The sequence below is a fragment of the Haliotis rufescens genome, unplaced genomic scaffold, assembly GCF_023055435.1.
Source record: "Haliotis rufescens isolate VD_foot unplaced genomic scaffold, xgHalRufe1.0.p SCAF_8, whole genome shotgun sequence".
NCBI classification, from domain to species: Eukaryota; Metazoa; Mollusca; class Gastropoda; order Lepetellida; family Haliotidae; genus Haliotis; species Haliotis rufescens.
Genome location: NW_025964372.1, coordinates 49,627,268 through 49,648,919, shown reverse-complemented (window position 1 = coordinate 49,648,919; position 21,652 = coordinate 49,627,268). Strand labels below are relative to the sequence as shown.

General features: G+C 43.2%; 1 protein-coding gene across 3 annotated transcripts in view; it reads left to right on the top strand.

Moving 5' to 3' along the window:
• Window positions 1-2,811: 2,811 nt before the first annotated feature.
• Window positions 2,812-21,652, top strand: part of LOC124152419 — a 45,914-nt gene continuing 27,073 nt past the window's right edge. The window contains exons 1-9 of one of the 3 annotated variants that reach the window (XM_046525352.2): window positions 2,812-2,946; window positions 5,120-5,253; window positions 6,343-6,504; window positions 7,829-7,952; window positions 9,072-9,235; window positions 9,692-9,723; window positions 10,392-13,365; window positions 13,652-20,401; window positions 21,136-21,180. In XM_046525352.2, coding sequence (XP_046381308.2) covers window positions 5,151-5,253; window positions 6,343-6,504; window positions 7,829-7,952; window positions 9,072-9,235; window positions 9,692-9,723; window positions 10,392-13,365; window positions 13,652-20,401; window positions 21,136-21,180 — 10,354 coding nt within the window. In that variant the 5' untranslated portion in view covers window positions 2,812-2,946; window positions 5,120-5,150. Of the gene's footprint in view, window positions 2,947-5,119; window positions 5,254-6,336; window positions 6,505-7,828; window positions 7,953-9,071; window positions 9,236-9,691; window positions 9,724-10,391; window positions 13,366-13,651; window positions 20,402-21,135; window positions 21,181-21,652 lie in introns of all 3 variants that reach the window. The other 2 variants (XM_048389566.1, XM_048389565.1) reach the window with 2 other exon arrangements.

Below are 21,652 nucleotides of genomic sequence, written 5' to 3'. Positions count from 1 at the left end.
GTAGGAAATAAAACTTGCAGCAATCACAGACTGCTTTATTGTCTTTAACGTTACAGGTATTAGGAGAGGTGAAATGGGGTTTAACGTCGCGTCCAAGATTATTGCACTTATATAGCGACGTGTATGCACGTGTGTGTGTGGCTGCTTCAACTAGTCCGGACTAATGCCGATTTAAAAGTGACAGCCAACTGAGATACCATGCCACAGTTTAACTTGAATACCTCACTCAGACACGGTATACTGACTCCGAGCCGACCAGTCTTCGACTTAGACCCTTCGTGCCGAACGCTAAGCAGAGTAACAACAAGTACCATCTTTAACGTCTTTTTGGTATGACGCGGTTGGGGATTGAAAACCGGACCTTCCGCTTTCCGGGCGGATGCTCTACCACTAGACCACGGAGGCGGCCGTAACAGGTATTAAATCTGGCGCCATTGCTACTTCCATACCCTAGAAGAAAGTGACTACTCTATTTTAGTAAACAGGAATTAAGTGTAAAGTATCTGTACGTCAGTGGTCAGACATTTGCTGTTCTCTTACGTATGTCTTGGCGTATCTTCCCGAGGCAATAGTGTTAACTGACTACAAAGGTCCAGTTTCAACCCTTGCCGAAGTACGCTGGAATTCCGTGGCTCGATACTAGCGCCACCAGTGGCTATTACGAGTTATGTCCTTCCTTTGTCCTTCCTATTGACCAATCAGATTCCACCTCTCATACCACTTCCATTTGTTTCAAACAGCATGGCGGCGCCCAGTCAAGGCGATCTGATCGATAATCAAATTATATATCGTAATAAAACGGGTCTTCCCTCGCGAAGTGCATCATATCATTTGAGCACCTTGATTAAAAACATGAAAAGATTTGGAAAATATCTCTCCACGCCCAGTTGACGTTACACATGCTTTGCTCATCCTGCAGTCGATCGAAATCTCCATGTTGTTTAGAACCGGATGTCTAGTTCGTTATAGGCTTTAGATTGGACTTTAGATCGTTATTTCAGACAAAATGTAACTCTAGAATTTCAGCTTAGTTCGGCAAGGGTGGAAACTGGACTTTTACAGTCAGTTAACTCCCTTGCCTCGGGAAGATGGTCTTGGCGGGAAATCTGAATAAATCCCTTTAGTTCTTCATAATGTCACAGTATACTGACTCCGAGCCGACCAGTCCTTGTTTTAGCCTCTCAAATCAGGTGAAGTCAAGCAACGTCGGTCGCGGAGCGTCCTTGGGTTGGTGACCGCGTGTCGGCAGCTTGGCTCCTCGGAGTTTCTAGGGCTTCGGCCCTGCCCCACACTGAAGCACATGCATCACATGTGGCGTCACCTTGGACATGCGACTTTGTTTGAAATGTGTCTCTGTTCACCCAGCAGTCAATGGGTACCCGGTAGGATGAGATGGCAACAACCATAATGGGTTTGACGCGGTCAGGGGATCAAACCACCGACTTTCAGCTACCGACTTGCACAAGCGATGCATTTTTTTCAGAGACCATACATATACCAATATTGGTAGATGGTTTCTGATTTTGACTTGCCGGTGCAAATACCAAAAGGAGAAACCTTTTCTCCTACTTTCATTTTCGTATACGTTTTTGCAGTGAATCGGTATTCCAGTAAATAATTCAGAATGACTTTGTATCCATTGTGTGTAGTTTCTCGCGTCATAGATCGCAACTCTTTATGGGTTTACAAATACTTGCATCAGCTACCAGGTCTTCATTCGTGAAGACCTGTGAAAATCCGGGGTAGAATAGATCTTCAACAACCCGTGCTTGCCGTAAAAGGCGACTATGCTCGTCGTAAGTGGCAACTAACGGGATCGGGTGGTCAGGCTCGCTGACTTGGTTGATGCATGTCATCATAATATCCCAATTGCGTGGATCGATGCTCATGATTTCAATTACTTGTTTGTCTGGTCCACACTCGGTTATTTACAGAAAGTCGTCATATAGCTGGTAATATTGCCGAGTGCGGCGTTAAGCAACAAGCAAACATATTATTAACCGAATCAGTGAAACTCTCCCTTGACAAGACCTCAGAGAATACCATTCCATCACGTGTCCTAGTGAGAGAGTGAGTTCGGTCTTATGCCTCTGTTAGCATTACTGTAGCACTATCACAGCGGTGGATACCACAAATGAAAGTTGGTGTCCATATTGGGAATCGAACCTGGGTTTTGAAGTCGCGACGAATCAGTCCTTTACCCACTGGCCTAACCCACCACCCCTTATAACTCTAGCCAGTGGGGACATTAGTCCTGCTTAGAAAATCATTTCTACTCCTACATATCTTTCCTTCCATTGATTTACTTCCTTAAATATGAATGTGAGGCTATAAATGTTCGTACATTCACAGGGTCAGTGAATATGTAATCGCTTCCCTTGATAAACGACAACGCGAGAGTATCAATTATATTAATTATACATAAGGTAGGTGACAGTTAAAAGATAAAAAAAGACATAAACATTTAGAGCTTGAAGAGCACAAGATAGATAAGACGAGAACTTCGGTTTGAATTCTTTAAGGATTTTTCCAGTGTTAAACGAGCACTCTTGGTATTCGGTGAGTGAATGTGTGATTCTAATAATCGGAATTATTTGTCAGATGCTAACTGTAGACGTTCCACTGTATCTTTTGTCTTTAATGTACTGCTTCCTCTACAACCACAATTACTTCAAATCCACATTTTCAGCCCCTCAAATTATGTGACAGAAAGCATTCCTATTTCACCCGATTTTCACCACGATGCATCCTTAATGTTATTTCGTTTCGTTCACTATTCCTATAATCCGCAATTTACATCATACTCACGGCGCCATTTTCAAGATGTCCTCCCCCGAGAAGAGACGGATTAGCCTAATGAAAGTGGATAAAGACATTAGGCCTATAATCCTATTTATGTGCTGAATAAATGCATGACATTTGATGATACGTGTGGATACGTTACAGGTAGGGATGATAATACCACGAAAATAAATATGTGTCCTGTTTTAGTGATTTTAACGCGCATCATCAGCATGTGACTTCAGCGATGTGCACTGACGACAGCTGGACATCATGAACACTTACCTATTCAGCACAACACTGTGGTCGTGCCAACTTGTGCGGGCAGTGTGTACAAGACAGCAATTTACGTAATTAACTACCTGACATTTTGAATAATGTCATAAGGTACTGTGCATGGTGTGACAAGAGTTGACAACATCATATTCGACGATGCCGACATGTCACTGACAATTTGATCGAATGTCATATTTTTTTTTAGACTGACTGAACGAATGTATCATGATGTATATCTCCTTTCAGCTATTCCACACCCCTGTTCGATCAATACAGTAGTAGCATAGCACCCGTGAACACCCAAGTTAGAATAGCTCTTCAGCATGCAATGCTTGTCTCAATAGACGACTATGTCTGTCGTAAGAGGCGACCATCTGGATCGGTTGGTCAGGTTCGCTGACTTGGTTGATGCATGTCAACATATCCCAGTTGCGTAGATCATATCTGGGAAAGTAAGACATGATTTTAATCATTTTCTTGAGACTGGGTCATTACAAGCATGTTTGCATGGTTGCTTGCAAATTGGGGAAAAAACAACAATATTTTGTTTGTTATAATTTTCTTAATTTCAAGGTACTTTAACATTGCTTTCAATATGACAGTGTCGCTTCTTGTAATCTGTGAAATACAAACCACACTATTGTTTATCATTCTATCTATAATGTCTATGTTAACGTGAATTGGAGACCCATGAAAATCCAGGATAGAATAGGTCTTCAGCAACCTATGCTTGCCGTAAAAGATGAATATGCTTGTCATAAGAGGCGGCTAACGGATCGAGTGGTCAGGCTGGCTGATTTGGTTGATGCATGTCATCGTATCCCAACTGCGTGGATCGATGCTCATGATGTCAATCACTGGATTGCCTGGCCCAGACTAGGGCTTCAACGAGTACTTGAGTACTCGGGGCCGGGTCGGTTTTAGTTGGACTCGAGTCAGTTATCAAGGACTCGAGTACTCGATAAGGGGAGATCACTCTGTTTTAATATTGTTTGAATAATGTATTCTTTGTAGAAAGTAGATGTACATTAGAACAATTGAGAATGTCACATAAAATAGACGTAATTATTGTTTTTCCTTCCCGACTTTAAGAAATTGAATGTATCAAGGCGATTATTGCTTCTTTGCTCCGACTCAAATGCCAAGTGTATTCCCTTACACAGATTAACAACTGATATGCTGGTATATATGTGCTATTTCAGTACTTACAAATCAAGCGACAGGTCGACAGTTTGTTACAGTTTGAAAACGGGACCAACTCATGAATGAATGAACTTATAGTGCTACATTTCCATATTTAATGGCCTTAGTCTTGCAGCCCAGCAGCTGTGTATACGTGTATGTCACGTGATGCACATTATCGATTTTCTCCCTGCGAATTATAGTTCGTGCTTGTTGGCAGGTGTCAAATGAAACGCTGATCGTCAGAAAAAACTTGGTTTGTGTTCAATATGTATTGTAGTATTTGTAGACGTGACGTAATGTTTTTGAAGGTTGTGATTAAGATTAGTGCAGTTACAAGCAAACATTATCACTGAACACTTCCATACACTTTGACAGATAAACAAGTTCCGTGGACGCTTTCTATTTACATTTCAGTGCAGTTCAATTATACTTATAACATGTTTTGATACTTTTAGATGGCAATTTTGATCTAATGAACCAATATTCTTAAAGGACGTCCTATTTTCGGGTACTCGAGTACGAGTCGTGTTTCACCCCTCGGGTACTCGAGTAAAAAAACTTGGACTCATGGAAGCCCTAGCCCAGATTTGATTATTTACAGACCGCCATCATATATCTGGAATATAGCTGAGCGCGGCCTTGAATAACAAACAAAAAAACAAAACAAAATAATTCCAAACTTTGTAAGTTTTGGCCTCTGAACAGGTCTCGCTAATTCCTGTGGAAAATAGATACATACATTTGTAAGGGAAATCATTACTGCCTCATACATGTACATTGCAATCTTAATCTAAATCAGTTATCTTAAATGACTGAATAGTTTCAAAGTCAGATGACATTGACACAGGTGCCTCAAAACTCATGCTCACTGTTTCAGAAACTGTGACCATGGTGATGTACTACCCTGCATGACAATGGACCCAGCAGCAGCGTGTGGATGTCCATCAGTGGATGTCGCCTGTGTGGTCAGAAGGAGGAGGAAACAAGTGGACTTTTCCCAGCTCGGGAAGGGTGAGCATAACTGAGACAATGTACCAATAACATGGGTGTGTGCTGTGTCCCTCCGTCTTCTAGGCAGGTGGAATATGGACTTTAAGCTCTAGGAGCTCTAGGACCATAATAGGCAAGGATCCAACAGCCTTTAGCTCTAGAAATTTGTTGGGGTTTTTTAACGACTAGTGTAAACCTTATTTCACTACTCCTCAGCTTGTAGAGTGATGTTTGAACTGCTCTCCTCATACACGATAGTCGTTATGATCTTCCCCCGCACACAGTCTGCATAAGCATGAAAGGCATCATGCATTGTGCAGTTGTGTACTTTCATTGACATGATTTGGAGTTTCTTCTCTGGCCAACGACTCCTGATTGCAGAGAGAGAAAAAAAGAGGAAAAATTCACTTTTGAAAAATATCATGATTCCCAATTTGCCTGGCAAATTCACTTAGTCTAATATCCCTGCAACTGTTGTTAGTGTGTGGTCGTTCAAATTGGCCTCAAAATGAAACTAAGACAGGCAATAGATCGCGAGTCTTTATCTTAATAGAATTAGGGACCAGCAGATGACCTGTAGGCTAGGTGAAATCCATAGAATTTCTCAAAAAATGCTCAGTTTTCACATGCCCATAGCTTTCTTAATTATAGATTAATAAAAATAAGTAATATACAACAATAATGATTGTCCTTTTTCCTTTCATGTTGTGTATGTTATTTCTTCATTGATAAAGAAATGTATATCTGATATTAATTGGCATGATTAATTAGTGCCACGGGACTCGTGAAGATCCGGGGTAGAATAGGTCTTCAGCAACCCATGCTTGCCGTAAAAGGCGATTATGCTTGTCGTAAGGGGCGACTAACGGGATCAGACTTGGTTGATGCATGTCATCGATCCCAATTTTGTGGGTCGATGCTCATGATATTAATCACTGGATTGTCTGGTCCAGACTCGATTATTTACAGACCGCCGTCATATAGCTGGAATATTGCTGAGTGTGGCGTTAAACAAGAAACCAACCAACCAACCAATTAGTGCCACGGGATGCTAGCCTCAAGAATGGTGGTATAATACATTAACTGAGGATGATGTGTGTGGAGATGTAGGTGCTGGGAACTTGAGCTGGTTTGAGGACCTCACACATCAGGCACGGCAGAAACAGCAACAGCAGCACCTTCCTGATGCTGCCACGCCGAGAACAGATGACCTTCACCTTGCTGGCTTTGACTCCCCATGCTTCCTGCCTCAGCCAGTAGAGCTGATGCAAGGTAAGCAAAGACTCCCGTGTTATTGTTGGACTAGAGGGGGGGGGGGGGGGTGGTCGGGTAGCCTAGTGGTTAAAGCGTTAGCTCATCACGCCGAAGACCCGGGTTCCCGACATGGGTACAATGTGTGAAGCCCATTCCTGGTGTCCCCCCACCGTGATATTGCTGGAATATTGCTAAAAGCGGTGTAAAACCATACTCACTCACTCACTCATTGTTGGGCTGGCGGTCGTTATAGATCATAAAGATTGATAACCGCTCACTAAATATCAATCAATTATTGATATATATTGGAGAAGTAACTTTCAGCAAATATCATGGGAAGTCCCAAAAGAAATCAACAAATTTCACCCCGCTGGCTGATTCCCATCTTCGACAATTGACATGATTGACAATAACAAGTCAATTCAGTAAATCTAAACTTTATGTAATTTATTAGCGATGACAACAAGTTCATATCCATAATCATTAATATTTCTTCCCATCGACGATAATACTGATTATCAGTCTTTTTGTCCAGCCCTAGTTTTTTGCATAGCTACAGGGAGCTCAGAGAATTTTTTATCATAAAAATATACTTCATATACTGAACAGAAAATCTTAGGGATCATAAATGTTTTTGGGAAAATATTTATGAAATTGAGTGAGGCAGCCTATTGACAGTGAAGTTCACTGACCTTGTAGAGCGTTCAGTTCAAATCAAATATTGACTCAAAGTCAGCAAGCTGGCATAGCTACAGGGAGATCCAAGAAAGATGTTGTGAGTGAGTGAGTGAGTAAGGTTTTACACCGCTTTTAGCAATATTCCAGCAATACTACGGCGGTGGACACCAGAAATGGGCTTCACACATTGTACCCATGTTGGGAATCGAACCCGGGTCTTTGGCGCGACGAGTCAAAGCTTTAACCGCTAGGCTATGCAACCGCCCCTCATGTTTTGAAGTTTGTGAATTTATGTCCTATGAAATTGTATGGATGAACAGTGGACATTTGGAAGATGGGATATCTTGAAAAAGAAAGCATGAATTTACTACTGTGAGAACATAAACATGATTAATTTTCCAAAATCAACTTTTGATTTTCTATATGTCCATGATAATTCGATGTGACAAGAGCATGTACTATTAGAATAGTGTCCCTCTTATAGCGAGGCATCAACTTTAACAATGCCTTCATGTCACTGAACTTGATGTGTTACCCTAGCTACTAAGATTGCTAACTTTTACCGACTACCAGCACCCCCTACCCCCTCTTTCTCTTCTTCCCTACCCTCTACCACCACCCCCCAACCACTCACACACTTCACTCCTAATACATTTCTGTACAGCTACTACTCCAGGAATAGGCAGCCTGACACCCCTCAGTGCATGGGCTCTTCTAAGTTCCCAGGATCCAAGCACAAGTACACCAACATCAGTGGATCATCCCATTATAGGGAACAGGTTAGACAGGCAAGAATATTGATACAGATGAAACCTTTTTCCTAATCCATATGGAACCCTTGGACTTCAAAGTCAGGAAATGTATTCATGAAACTGACACAATGTAGACTAAGCAATCCAGGCATAGACACAACTTCTAGTCTGAGACAACTAAAAATCTAGATGGACTAATTGTCTCTAAGAATTGAATTATTTCACATCAACCACTTGTCCGAAACGAGCTGACTAGTTGCATATGAGCAGTGGTAGATACCATTGGTAGCCCAGTCGTCAAAGGTGCCGCAGTTCACTGTTCAGAGTTGTGCCAAGCCAAAGTCCTATGATCGTGGTCCTGCACTCTGAGATTAAATTTTGGCTTCCATTTGCCTAATTTAATGGCGATATATGAGCAATTACTAAATTATGAGCAGACGTGCTCAGGTGGCCCAGTCATCTAAGGCGCCTGATTGTGGGTTCGAATCCCAGTTCGCCCAGATTATGTTTCTAGGTTTGTCAGCACCATACCCTTGCTCATGGGTTTCACCGAAGCGGCAAATGTCTGAGACCTGCATCACTTCTGGCTTTCCTCCCACATTAAGCTGACATGCCGTGATATAACTGGAATACTACTAAAAGCAGCGTTAAACCCAACTGACTCATTCACTTACTCACTCAATTCATGTTATTTGATTAATAACAAGTATGTTATCATTTCACTGATAACAGGACCAATAAAGCAGAAGAGGTTTTATTGAATAAAGAAAATAATAATTTAAAACAGATCTCCTGGACCCGTGAAGACTCCAGGGTAGAATAGGTCTTCAGCAACCCATGATTGCCGTAAAAGGCGACTGTGCTTGTTGTAAAAGGCGACTAACGGGATCAGGTGGTCAGGCTCGCTGACTTGGTTGATACATGTCATCGTTCCCAATTGCGTGGATCGATGCTCATGATGTCAGACTTGATTATTTACAGACTGCCGTCATATAGCTGGAATATTGCTGAGTGCGGCGTTAATCAATCAACCAACCAACCAACGAAAACAGATCCAGTTATGAAAAAATAACACTTTTTTCCCAATATGCCTGCTAAGGGCACTTGATGTGGAATCCTGGCTGAATGTAATTGTTACTGTTCCCTGGTTGCCAGCTCCTGTCTGGCATCACCCACAGCTGTTGAGTCCTGCCTGAAGACTTGTCGTGGCATCAGTGAACGTCTCGGCCTCACTGCCGCCAATGACGACTGCAACATGTCCTGGACAAACTCCATGGCGACACCATGTCACGGAGGCGAGCTCCATACATCACAGGAGGGTGGGTAGAGCTGTTGATACTCTGTGAGTCAGAACATTTTAGTAATTCTCATCAAGCATTATAATTGTTTTGGTGATTGGCTAGTTCATGCCTAGTGTTTTTATTATTTGTGAAGCGGTTCATAGCAATGTGTCATGGCAATATCAAGGTTGTAAGACACTTTAAAAAATCAGAATCATTTTATAGAGCTGACAGCTGAACGTCTCCAGAACCTACACATTCTACTATTTGTTTAGGGGGTCAAAGTTATCTCAGGGTTCACCTGATTGCGACACTTTCTATGGGGGTGTTGGGGTGAGATCTTCATGCAGAGAGGTATCATATTGGAATAAAAACATTTTGATAGATGTTGATAGAAAACAATAGTGTCATCTTTATTAATTTTTTTATTTAAATGTTTCGAATGATTCACATGTATCATAATCTTGAGTCTAATGACAGGACAATTTGTTTCAGCTGAAGAAGTTCCCACCCCACCGAAACCAAAAGTAAGACATAGAACACTGTCATGAGTATGTTCCAAACTCATTGCAAGCATTTGAAGCAGTAGTCCACCCTGTTAAAATTGGTCTTCAGCTACCCATGCTTGTCGTAAGAGGCAACTAATGAGATCGAGTTGTCTTGCTCGCTAATTTGGTTGTGGCATGTCATTGTATCTGAAATGCCTAAATCGATGGGTAGGTGTATGACTGGACTGTCTGGTCCAGACTTGATTATTTGAAGGCAGCCATCATATAGCAGCGTTAAACAAACAAACAAAGAATACAGCAATCCAAGGGTCTTGATATTGGGATGTTTAATGTTAACAATGCCAATTGTCATCATTCATTGCCACAGTAATAACGTTATGACTGTTTTCAAACAACAGAGACAAAATGTTGCCAGTGCCTACTAAAATGAGGATTGAGTGATCACAATGTGCTACTTGCCTGACTTGGTTTCTTTGGCTCATGATATCATGGAAAGTTGCTGCTGTTGTGCAGATGTCTCAGGCTGGAATATTGTTATCAGGGCCCTGAAATTTTGGAGACAAATAAAACTCTGCTTCTTTTAGACTTAGAACCTCATTTTGCTTTGTCTTGGCATAGCCCACTTTGGCATAAAATCTCAATCAATGATTGAAGGACTGTTTTGACATTGCTTTGATCCTTTTCAGGGGTTTCCTCGAGCACTGTTTTCACCCGATCAGGGCAGAACAGACTCGGATGAGTTGGTGAAGGAGCTCAATGCTACAATGGATGAAGAAGTCCTGTCTGGTGTCTCTCCCGGACCTCGATCTTCCTGGATGGCACAAACTGACCGAGGCAAGAACTTGATGAGGGAGTTGTTCCTCCGGTCCACTGCACAGACCCAGGAGCTGCTCCAGGATGGATCTCCCAGATCCAGAGACCCTCCTCCACAGACTGGCAAGTCATCTGCTACACCGAGATCTAGTTGTAAGAAGCACCAGAGAAGGAACTTCAGAAATGTTTCTGTGAAAAGTAATGTGGCTTCACCACTAGCTAAAGCTGATAAATCTCCAGTTACCAGTGCGTCTGGACTTAAAACTGTGATTGACATTGAAAATAAAGATGTTCAGTTGAAAATAAACATTTTGCAAATGGCAGCCAGTTTTGAAGGTGATATATCTACCCTCCCCAATGATGATGTGATGAATAAACAAGTGGTTAGTGATACAGAGGCCGATGTTGTAAATCATCTGATTAACAGAAACCAAACATATCAAGGCAAAGGATATGAGGTCTGTTACTCAGACTCTGCGGAACAAAGCACCAGCTCAAGGTTAAACAGACGAGTGAGGAGCACACGTTCTCAAGACTGCTTGAAACAGAACAAGCACCTGTCCTCTGATCAAGGTAGCAGTTGTGTAACGCTGTCGGTTGTGAATGAAACATTGTCCATGTTCGTAGACAGTCCCTCCGGTGCTGAGGTCCGTCGTCGCAGCGCTCCTCTAAAGGGGAAGAAGAGGAAGTCCACAGAAGCCTGTCTGCTTGAGGGTGATGTAGATGCCCTGTTCTCCACTCCTTCTCCACATGGAAGTCAAGCTACCAAACCTCACTCAATACTCTCCTCATCCAAGAAGAGGAAACATGGATCAGGTGGGAAGAAAGTGAGGTTTGCTGAGAACTTGTGTCGGAGTGAAGAGGAAGGAGCTGGAGCCAGCAAGAAGCTGAACTATGCCCAGGGGACAGATTCCAGCAGGGTGTCTTCCTCCGTTTCTGAAACAGTCCTTGAGCTTACAAGCCAGGACAGCTTAAGGTTGAACGATCCTGACTTAACAGGGACTGTTAAGCCTGATGAGATAACTAGTACAGATTTTCAGCCAGAGGATAATAATGGTAGACTGAAGCAGAAAGGTACTGAGCCTGTTCTAAACGAGCCTGTCAGCCTGCATGCAGACGGAGATAGTGCAAGACTGAAGGAGCACGCTACTGAGCCGGTTCAAAACGAGCCTGTCAGTCTACGTGGAGATGGAGATAGTGCAAGACTGAAGGAGCACGCTACTGAGCCGGTTCAAAACGAGCCTGTAAGTCTACGTGGAGATGGAGATGGTGCAAGTCTGAAGGAGCACGCTACTGAGCCGGTTAAAGACAAGCGTGTCAGCCTACTTGCAGATGTTGGTACAGAGCCAGCAGATGGGGAACAGCCACTGTTTGAGTCACAGTCAGATGAAGAGGCCCAGTCAGGGATATGCCAATCAAATGTCAGCAATGATATTCAACAAGACATCCCTTGTAAAAGAACACTTGACAATATTCATAGACCATGTAAGGAGCATTCTGAGCTCAGAAGTGAGAATTGTGATTTTGTGTCAAGTCCCAGTGTTACCGAGATACTGCCAACAGAGACTGAGCAATCCCTAGTACAGGGTGCAGCTGAATCACAGACAGAAAGTACAAACAGGTTGTCTGTACCAAACACCAATGTATCCGTGTGTCAAGGTTACGAGTCCACTCCAGTCCGTCCAATACCAGTAGTCCATGATGAAATGTTTTCCCAGATTTCTCCGTCCAGTTTGACTGAGATGTGTCTTGTGGCCAGTTCTGATCAGTCTAAACTCAACACACTTGTTCATGCTCAAGAACCACCCTGCTCCTCACACAGGGTTGAAGCTCAAGAAACAATCAGTGACATAACAGACCCTGCTGCTCTTCACCCACATTCCATGGAACATGTTGATAAGCTTGTTACAAGAACTAGTTCAGCTCAGACAAGAGTCACTACCTCCACTGATGCCAATTCTGTTAAATGCCCTGAGATGGAGACTGCACCATTGGTGCCATCTGTGAGCGACAGGAGTACATTGTCTCATCAACAGTGCATAGACAAGCAAACCTCATCAACGGATCTCATATCAAACAAAGAAGCTCTGAAATCAGACAACCTTTTTTCTAATTCAGATAGATCAGGACACGAAGATGCTACTAAGCCACATGTCCAGAACCTTTTCGCCAAGAAACCTAAGGCTAAGCGGTTCTTATACCCTACCTCTTCCCAGATAAAGGCTGTGTGCCCCAAGACTGTGTTCAGCTTCAAAGGTTTGGATGTTGATGCCAAAGCCTCTGCAGCAGTCGGAGAATCAGAACCTGTTGCCAGTGATGTTGCTGTTTCTGTTGCCAGTGATGTTGCTGCTGCTGTTGCCAGTGATGTTGCTGTTTCTGTTGCCAGTGATGTTGCTGCTTCTGTTGCCAGTGATGTTGCTGTTTCTGTTACCAGTGATGTTGCTAGTGATGTTGCTGTTTCTGTTACCAGTGATGTTGCTGTTTCTGTTACCAGTGATGTTGCTGTTTCTGTTGCCAGTGATGTTGCTGCTTCTGTTGCAAGTGCTGCTGATGCTGATTCTGTTTCTGTTGCTAGTGTTGATAATAAAACAATTGTTGATGATGTTGGACAAAGCATGGATGGTGCACCAATTGGTGGAGCTGGGGTTGTTGCTAGTGTTGGTGTATTGAGTGGAGGTGTAGATGCTTGCACGGATGGTTCTGCTGACGATGTGAAGGAAAGTTGTACAGTGGCTGATGATGTGCAGACGGGGAAGGACATGGGGGTTGGCAGGAAATCTGTGTCAGATCCTCCAGCAGTGACAGACGAGATAGGGATCGTGTTCAAACAGCAGAACCTCAGCATGGGTAGGTATTTAGGATCTCTCATTCTTCCTCTTTGCAGGGATAGATATTGTGCTGTTTTAGTTGCAAATGAACATGATAATGGTCTTTATTTGTGTACTAAAAAAACTGAGCATTTCAAGAAGAGAAAATATACAGTTTTTGACTTTTTGGGGTTAGGATTTAATATCATGAGCATGATAACATGTCTGTTACTTGGTCTTCACTATTGAGATATGCCCTCTCAGATATTGGTGTAAATAGAGTTGGCTTTATCTGATAAATTATGCTTTGTCCATGTTGTCCGCAGGTTTCACCAAGTTCTCGGAGATGTTTGATGAGAGCCTGAATGACTGGGAAGACTGGGACTCCCAGACTGGTGCACCTTATGAAGGTGGTGGACATACAACCTCCCAGACTGCTGTTCCTTCTGATGATGGTGGACATATGACCTCCCAGACTGTTGAACCTGCTGATGGTGGTGGACATACGACCTCCCAGACTGCTGTACCTTCTGATGGTGGTGGACATATGACCTCCCCGACCGTTGAACCTGCTGATGGTGGTGGACATACGACCTCCCAGACTGCTGTACCTTCTGATGGTGGTGGACATATGACCTCCAAGACTGCTGTACCTTCTGATGGTGGTGGACATATGACCTCCCAGACTGCTGTACCTTCTGATGGTGGTGGACATAGGACCTCCCAGACTGCTGTACCTTCTGATGGTGGTGGACATAGGACCTCGCAGACTGCTGTACCTTCTGATGGTGGTGGACATATGACCTCCAAGACTGTTGAACCTGCTGATGGTGGTGGACATACGACCTCCCAGACTGCTGTACCTTCTGATGGTGGTGGACATATGACCTCCCAGACTGTTGAACCTGCTGATGGTGGTGGACATAGGACCTCCCAGACTGCTGTACCTTCTGATGGTGATGGACATGTGACCTCCCAGACTGCTGTACCTTCTGATGGTGGTGGACATATGACCTCGCAGACTGCTGTACATTCTGATGGTGGTGGACCTACGACCTCCCAGACTGCTGTACCTTCTGATGGTGGTGGACAAACGACCTCGCAGACTGCTGTACCTTCTGATGTTGGTGGGCCTACGACATCACAGACTGTTGTAATAGCTGATGGTGGTGGACAAACGACCTCGCAAACTGTTGTAATGGCTGATGGTGGTGGACAAACGACCTCGCAAACTGTTGTAATGGCTGATGGTGGTGGACCTATGACCTCACAGACTGTTGTAATGGCTGATGATGGCGGACATACAACCTCACAAACTGGTGTAATGGCTGGTGGTGGCGGACATACAACCTCACAAACTGTTGTACCTGTTGTTGGTGGCGGACATATCTCACCCTCTACTTGCACTGATGGTACTGCTGGACATGCAAAAGGAGCGAAGGTGGGAATTGTTCTGCCAAAGTCACTATCAAGTAGTTTGAAACCAGGCAATGATAAATTGTACAACAATTTTCCTAGTGTGCATGGTAAAGATGTGAAGCCACATCAGGATGTGAATCCAACAAGTGTGAAGGTATCTGGTACAGTGGACAATGTTTTCACTCAGAATGAGGTGTACAGCAGTGTGGAGTATGCATCAGTTGTACAGGAACCTTATGTGAAGGATGATGCTCAAGAGCAGGTCAAGGCCTGCAGAGATCTCCCGAGCGGGTCCCAGTGGCTGCCCACCTCCCAGTACGTCCACAACATGGTGAAGGATGTCCAGGAAGAGCTGTTCAGTGACATAGAGTTCTCCCAGGTAGACGGGATAACATCAGAGACCAAAGAAGATGTCGGAGCTGAACCTGACAACAAGGATGAAGGACAAGATGAAGATCTTTGTTCTGCCACAAGTAAAAAGAAGTTGGCTTCAGAGAACATGTTGGCAGCTTCTGTTCACAACTCAAGAGGACAATGTGTGGAATCTGAATCATCAGTCAGTGTAAGTAAGATGACTGGTGCTGACTGGGTTCCTTCTGCTCCAGAGTGTCCCGGCAAGGAGGTGTTCAAGAAGCCTGATGTTCCAGGGAAGGCAAGCAATCAGAGGCCTCTGGTGCTGAGTGACTCAGACACGGATGCAATGCTGAGTGATATGGAGCTTTTTGAAACATGTGCCGAAGACACAGGGAAGCCTCTTGGCAGGTCAGCGCAAGAAAACCCTTATGTGTTCTCCAGTGATGTCAGTGGCTTTGAATCAAACAAGAGTGAAGACGATGTTAAGAATGAGCAAAAGTGTAATGTTCATCTACCAAATTGTGTAGCTGACTCATCCTTGAGTGACTCCGACACTGATTTGTATGTGACATCCACAGAAGAAATAAAGGAATTGTCTCCAGAAGTTAAGCATCAAAGTCCTAGAAAAAGCAAAATGTCCACAAGGTCAAGGACATCCAGAAAAGACTCTATTCTGCTTAGCAAATCATTGATGATTTGTGATTCTGATTCTGATGTCAATTGTGAGAGAAATGTTTCCCAAAACAGGAAAGGGCATTACTCAGAGACTTTTCTCAAGAAAAAACCAACATTAGTCAATGAATCTGACCCCGATATATTGTGGAGTGACTTGGAAACTTATGGTAAGTCTATAACGAAAGATGATCACAAAGATGGGACTGATTGTGACAAAGATATCAAGAATGAAAAGTTCGTGCCAAATGAAAATGAATGTCGATTAGAGAGTAATCAAACGGAAACATACAAAATGGGAAATACATCATTAGCTTTGGAAGAATCAAAGTCGACTGTCTCAGTGGCTATGGAAGACCAGGACAAACAGCAACCTGGCAGGTCAAACAGAGCAGGAAGTATTTCAGGATCAGAGTCAGTGTGGAGCGATCTGGAACAGGGTGAAGCAGAGATTCTTGAGGAGGAAACTGTTGGTTTGTCTCTTGTGACCGAAAGTGGTGTGTCTGTTAAAGCCTCATCAACTTGTCATCAGTTTGTAGCTGTAGATGACGAGATACAGATCAAAGCAGTCCTCAAGGATGAAAGACCAGAGACAGAAGAAGCCACTCTCAGAAGTGAATCTCAAGGTTCTGTGATCGCTGTTAGTCAGAGCAATGTAGCTGGAACAAGTAATTCAGCTCTGCTGAATATTGATTCCGCACAATTAATGTTGCCATCATTCTCTATTGCAAGAAAGGAGGTCTTTAACACGCAGGAAGGTGCAAGGCAACTGATTGATAACCCTGGCTCTCCTCATATACATTTGGGACATGTTGGTGATGTTCGGTTTCCTGAAACAATGAAGAAGTTATCAGATATGTCAAGCGCAGCATTCTCTGACTTCGCCACTGCTAGTGGTCAACAGTTCAACCAGGATCAGAAGCCTCTCCAGAAAGTCTCTGCCTTGCTTGAGTCTGATGCTGGTATGTCTGAAGAAACAGCTAGGTCTTTCCACACATGTCCTGAAACAGATATGTCTAAAACTGCGGCCTCTGGCTTTTCTACAGCCAGTGGTAAGAGGTTTAGCTTTGATCCAAAGTCTCTTCAGAAAGCCTCTGCCTTGCTTGAGTCTGATGCTGGTGTGTCTGAAGAAACAGATAGGTCTTTCCACACATGTCCTGAAACAGATATGTCTAAAACTGCCGGCTCTGGCTTTTCTACAGCAAGTGGTAAGAGGTTTAGCTTTGATCCAAAGTCTCTTCAGAAAGCCACTACATTGCTTGAAACAGGTGACAATGCTTCTGAAGTCAGGCAAAGTGCAAAAACCATCCATGACCTTTCAGAAAATGTCAGTGCAACATGCCTGGGTCATGCTGGATTTTCTACAGCAAGTGGCAGGAAGTTCAGCTTTGATCCAAAATCTCTTCAGAAAGCCACAGCATTGCTTGAAACTGATGTTAGTATATCTGAAGGAACACACAATTCAAAACCTTTCCATACGTCTCCTGAAAATGTCAATTCCCCAGATATTTCTCAAAGTGCAATGACAGGTTTTTCCACAGCAAATGGCAGGAAGTTCAGCTTTGATCCAAAGTCACTTCAGAAAGCCACTGCATTGCTTGAAACTAATGTTATAGCTGGGGGAACACACAATTCAAAACCTCATAAGTCTCTTGAAAATGTCAATTCCCCAGATATTTCCCGAAGTGCAATGACAGGTTTTTCAACAGCAAATGGCAGGAAGTTCAGCTTTGATCCAAAATCTCTTCAGAAAGCCTCTGCATTGCTTGAAACAGATGTTAGTATATCTGAAGTTGTGGACACTGATCAAGGGAAGGTGATTCCAGGACAGGGCACAAGGAAGAGCTGCTCTCGTTCCAGGCGACATAAGACATGCATTGACATAGCGGAGGTGACTGCTAGCTGTGCTGCAGACTCAACTGGCAATCTTCCATCTTTTTCTACAGCTAGTGGTAAAGAACTTTCTCTGAATAAAGATGCTCTTCAGGAAGCTCAGACCTTGATGAAATTAGAAGAAGGTTTAGGAACTGGTGTCAACGCATCAGTGAACCCAAAGTACAACAGAATTCCAGTTCAGAATAGTCTCAAGACTGCTAAAGACGTTCCTCATGGTGGTTGTGAACTAGAATCAATGCTTGATGACTTGCTCAAATCAAAGAAAAGTATGTTTGAAAAACAGTCCAAAGAGGGTGAGTCAAATAAAGATCTTAGTCTTGTTTCACACACATTACAGATAAAGAAAATTGAGGATGTGCTTCAAACTTCAGCTGACATCACGGGACAACCCACAGGATTTAGGTCACCTTCAGGAGGTTTTTCTACTGCTGGAAAGAAAGGTCTTCAGATTGTTGGCAGTAAAAGCATGAAAAAGGGAGACCCAATGTTGAAACCTAAAGGTTTCAGGCCATTCAAAAAGCCCAGGATTGTTCCAAAGCCTAAGACGGTAGACTCCCCCACGAAACATATGGAGGTGGATTCTTCACTGACATCTTCTGGTTTTGCTGCAGAAGGAGGTGGAGAACCTGGTGGTCGATGGCAGACCACTCCTGAGGACTTGGCAACTAAACAGGATACTGACTCCGAGCTATCTGAGATTATGCTGCTTGAGTTCTCACACGACATGACAGAGTTGTCTCAGTGTGGTTATAAACCTGGTGCTCCACAAGATCTGGTTCAAACAGGTGATCAAGGACACTCTCAAGCAGGGGCCACAGTACAAGCAGGTGCTGTCACTAGTAATGCAGATTGTGATCAAGATGATGACACTGAAAGGGACCGTGGAGCTGATACTGAAAACTTTCTGTCCTGTGAAACACCTTCTAGTAGAGAAAGTCACCAAACTGACACAACCTTTAAAAGGTTTCATAGTTACGGGAAGGATAAGATATGTGAACAAATTTCTGAGAAAAAGAATGTCAAGTCACATCCATTCAACACAGCATCGGAGAAAAGAGGAATTATATCTGAGGAAGCATTGAAGTCGGCCAGATCTCTAATGCCTGAAGGTGAAGGTCATACTGCAGAGAGCCAGGCACTGCTGGAGGAGGAACTATTTCGAGGAGATATGAGCAGCCAGCTTGATGTTAGGGCAGTGTCAGCTGGGATGGAAAAAACGTGTGATGGAAGTCACCCGACCAGTGCTCCTGTGTTTAGCCTAGGGAAAGGAGCATTTTATCCTGAGCGAGATTCTGGTTCAGGTGGTGGGTTAGTTGAAGTGAGGGTTGCTGAGTTTGGAGGGACTGGCTTCCAGACAGCTTCAGGGAGGCAGGTGTGTCTTTCAGAAGAGGCACTTAGACATGCAAAAGTGCTGTGGAATGATCTTCCAAGTTCCGATTTAAAAGCAGATGCTGCTTTAGAAGAAAGTGCTGAAAAGCAGAATATGAAGATGTTGAATGTTTGTGATGAGCAATTAGATCATGTAGTGCCGAATATTTGTAACAGTGATAGAGAAGGTGCAGGGAAGGACACTGTGGATGATCAGAGAACTGATGAAACATCTACCTCTATGGATCAAGAGGCACCAAGGTGTTCACGTGGAAACAGGAATTTGGTTTCAAATCTAATCTGTAATGATGATCACATGAAGATGTCATCAAATCCTTTCCAGACAGCCTCTGGGAAGGGAGTCAGTGTTTCTGCAGCTGCTCTGAATCAAGCCAGGCAAGTGATGAGTGAGTGTAGGGACATGGTTCATGTGTCAGACGATCCAGGCGTAAGGAATGTTACGTCTTCATTAGATGCCATACATGTGGTTAACACAAGGGAAACAGACCGTATGTCATTGTCCAGCCTGTTCCAAACAGCATCAGGGAAGGGGGTTACGGTGTCCGATAGTTCCCTTTCAGCAGCCAGGAAGACGATGACTGATGACTGTGTTAGTAGACCTTCCACCTCGCATGACCTGTTTCAAACTGCATCTGGAAAAGGTGTCACTGTGAACAAGCAGTCCCTGGCTGAGGCAAGGAAGCTGATGAAGGATGCGGATGAAACCCAATTACCAACAACACCTTCTTCAAGTTTGTTTCAAACAGCATCTGGAAATGCAGTGACAGTATCTGACAGTGCTTTAGTCAAATCAAGGGAAATTTTCGCAGATGAACAGTCCAAACATGCCAGTCTGTTCAAGACAGCATCGGGCACCTCAGTTGGTGTTTCAGCAAATGCTTTGGTAGAAGCCCAGAATTTGCTACAAGACAATTGTGATTCATCAATGATGTCCTCTAAGTGTCTCTTCCAAACAGCTTCGGGAACCTCAGTTGGAGTTTCATCAAATGCTTTGGTAGAAGCACAGAAACTGCTACAAGACAATTGTGATTCATCAATGATGTCCTCTAAATCTCTCTTCCAAACAGCTTCTGGGGTTTGTGTAGGAGTTTCCACTGAAGCATTAGCCAAAGGAAGGAGAATATTGGAAGAGGGAAATGAACCACCCACAGCAATGGACCCCTCTGGGAGTGTGCTCCAGACTGATTCTGGCAGAGTTGTGTGTTTGTCCGAGTCTTCGTCCAGGAAGCTGCTTGATGATACAGGTGAGGAAGGTGTGGTCCCTGAATGTGGAAGCTGTTCTGTGAACGTTCATCAGACCAGATCTGACGAGGAACTTCACACGCTAGATGGACAGAGAAAATATGGTGAGTTACGTTAAAACTATTGTGTTGATCATGTTGATAATCTGGTTTGATTATCATGATTATGTTAATATTGAAATTTTAAAACTTGTATATTGAAAGTATATTGGGAAAAAAAAGTAATTAAAGCAGGAATTTACCTGGGTTAGGAGTCCAGGGGGCTCACTTGTAGGGTGCCCAGGTTAACATGGGGGTGACCAGGTCCCAAGCTACAAATGTCAAAACTTGTGGGCAGTGTGGGCAGGCTGGGCCTTTTTGGTTATTTGTTTTATTATTTTAACTAGTTAATTAACTAGTATGTAACCAAGTATGTGTACCATCAACCTCCCTGCATTAACAAGCATTCAAACTCCTATTGCCGCCATAGCCATAACATGAGATTGTCAGTAAAGCAGTGCCCATGTAAAGCGAAGTAACTGTGTGCTATATTGGATCGCATTGTTTATAAATTTGTAATAATTTGAATTTTTTGAAAATGGAAATAAAAACGAAACGTGCAGCGAACTTTATGATGATACGGGCGGTGCCTGAGAACCAAGACTATTATTTTTTTTAGCCTAGAGGATATTTGTATATCATGTTTATCTCATTGAATAACCTAACAAAGTTCATTCACCTGCTGAGGCTAATAGTTTGGAATTCTATTTTTTATTTGTGTCTGTCTCGTCTACAGGTCTAGTCCGTCACACTATTCAATTAGAATGTCATGTTACTCTTGACAATACATTTCTCCTCAGGTCACAGAGGCGGATCTAAAACTCCAATGATGTCATCACCTGAATGTAAGATTGGTTTCATCAATTCCTTGTTCTTTTGCTAATAAAAGAATGTTAAGTTATGAATTCTTATGTTTGCTTAAAACAAAGGGATCGGAGACATATTGCTTTTGGCTCAGTTCCAGTTGCCGTTGGTGTCAGCATCTGCGTTCCCATCCAATTCCGAGCCATAACTTGAAAAACCTTCATTGTTTTTCAATGAAACATGGCATGTGCATTGCTCATGAACTTAACTGGTGTCTTTTGCCATTTTAATTCTTTTTTTTTAATTTTACTTTGTTACTTTTCCACTTGAACTTAGTCTCAAACAATTCTAAGCTTCATTTACGAGCCATAACACTCAAGCTAATAAATACTTTTGCATGAAACTATACATGTACAATGACTACATCATGTACATGCTCAAGTAATGCCTTTTCATATTTTCAATTCTTATCTTTATCATGTTTCTCCGTTGAAACAATTTGGAAATTCTTGA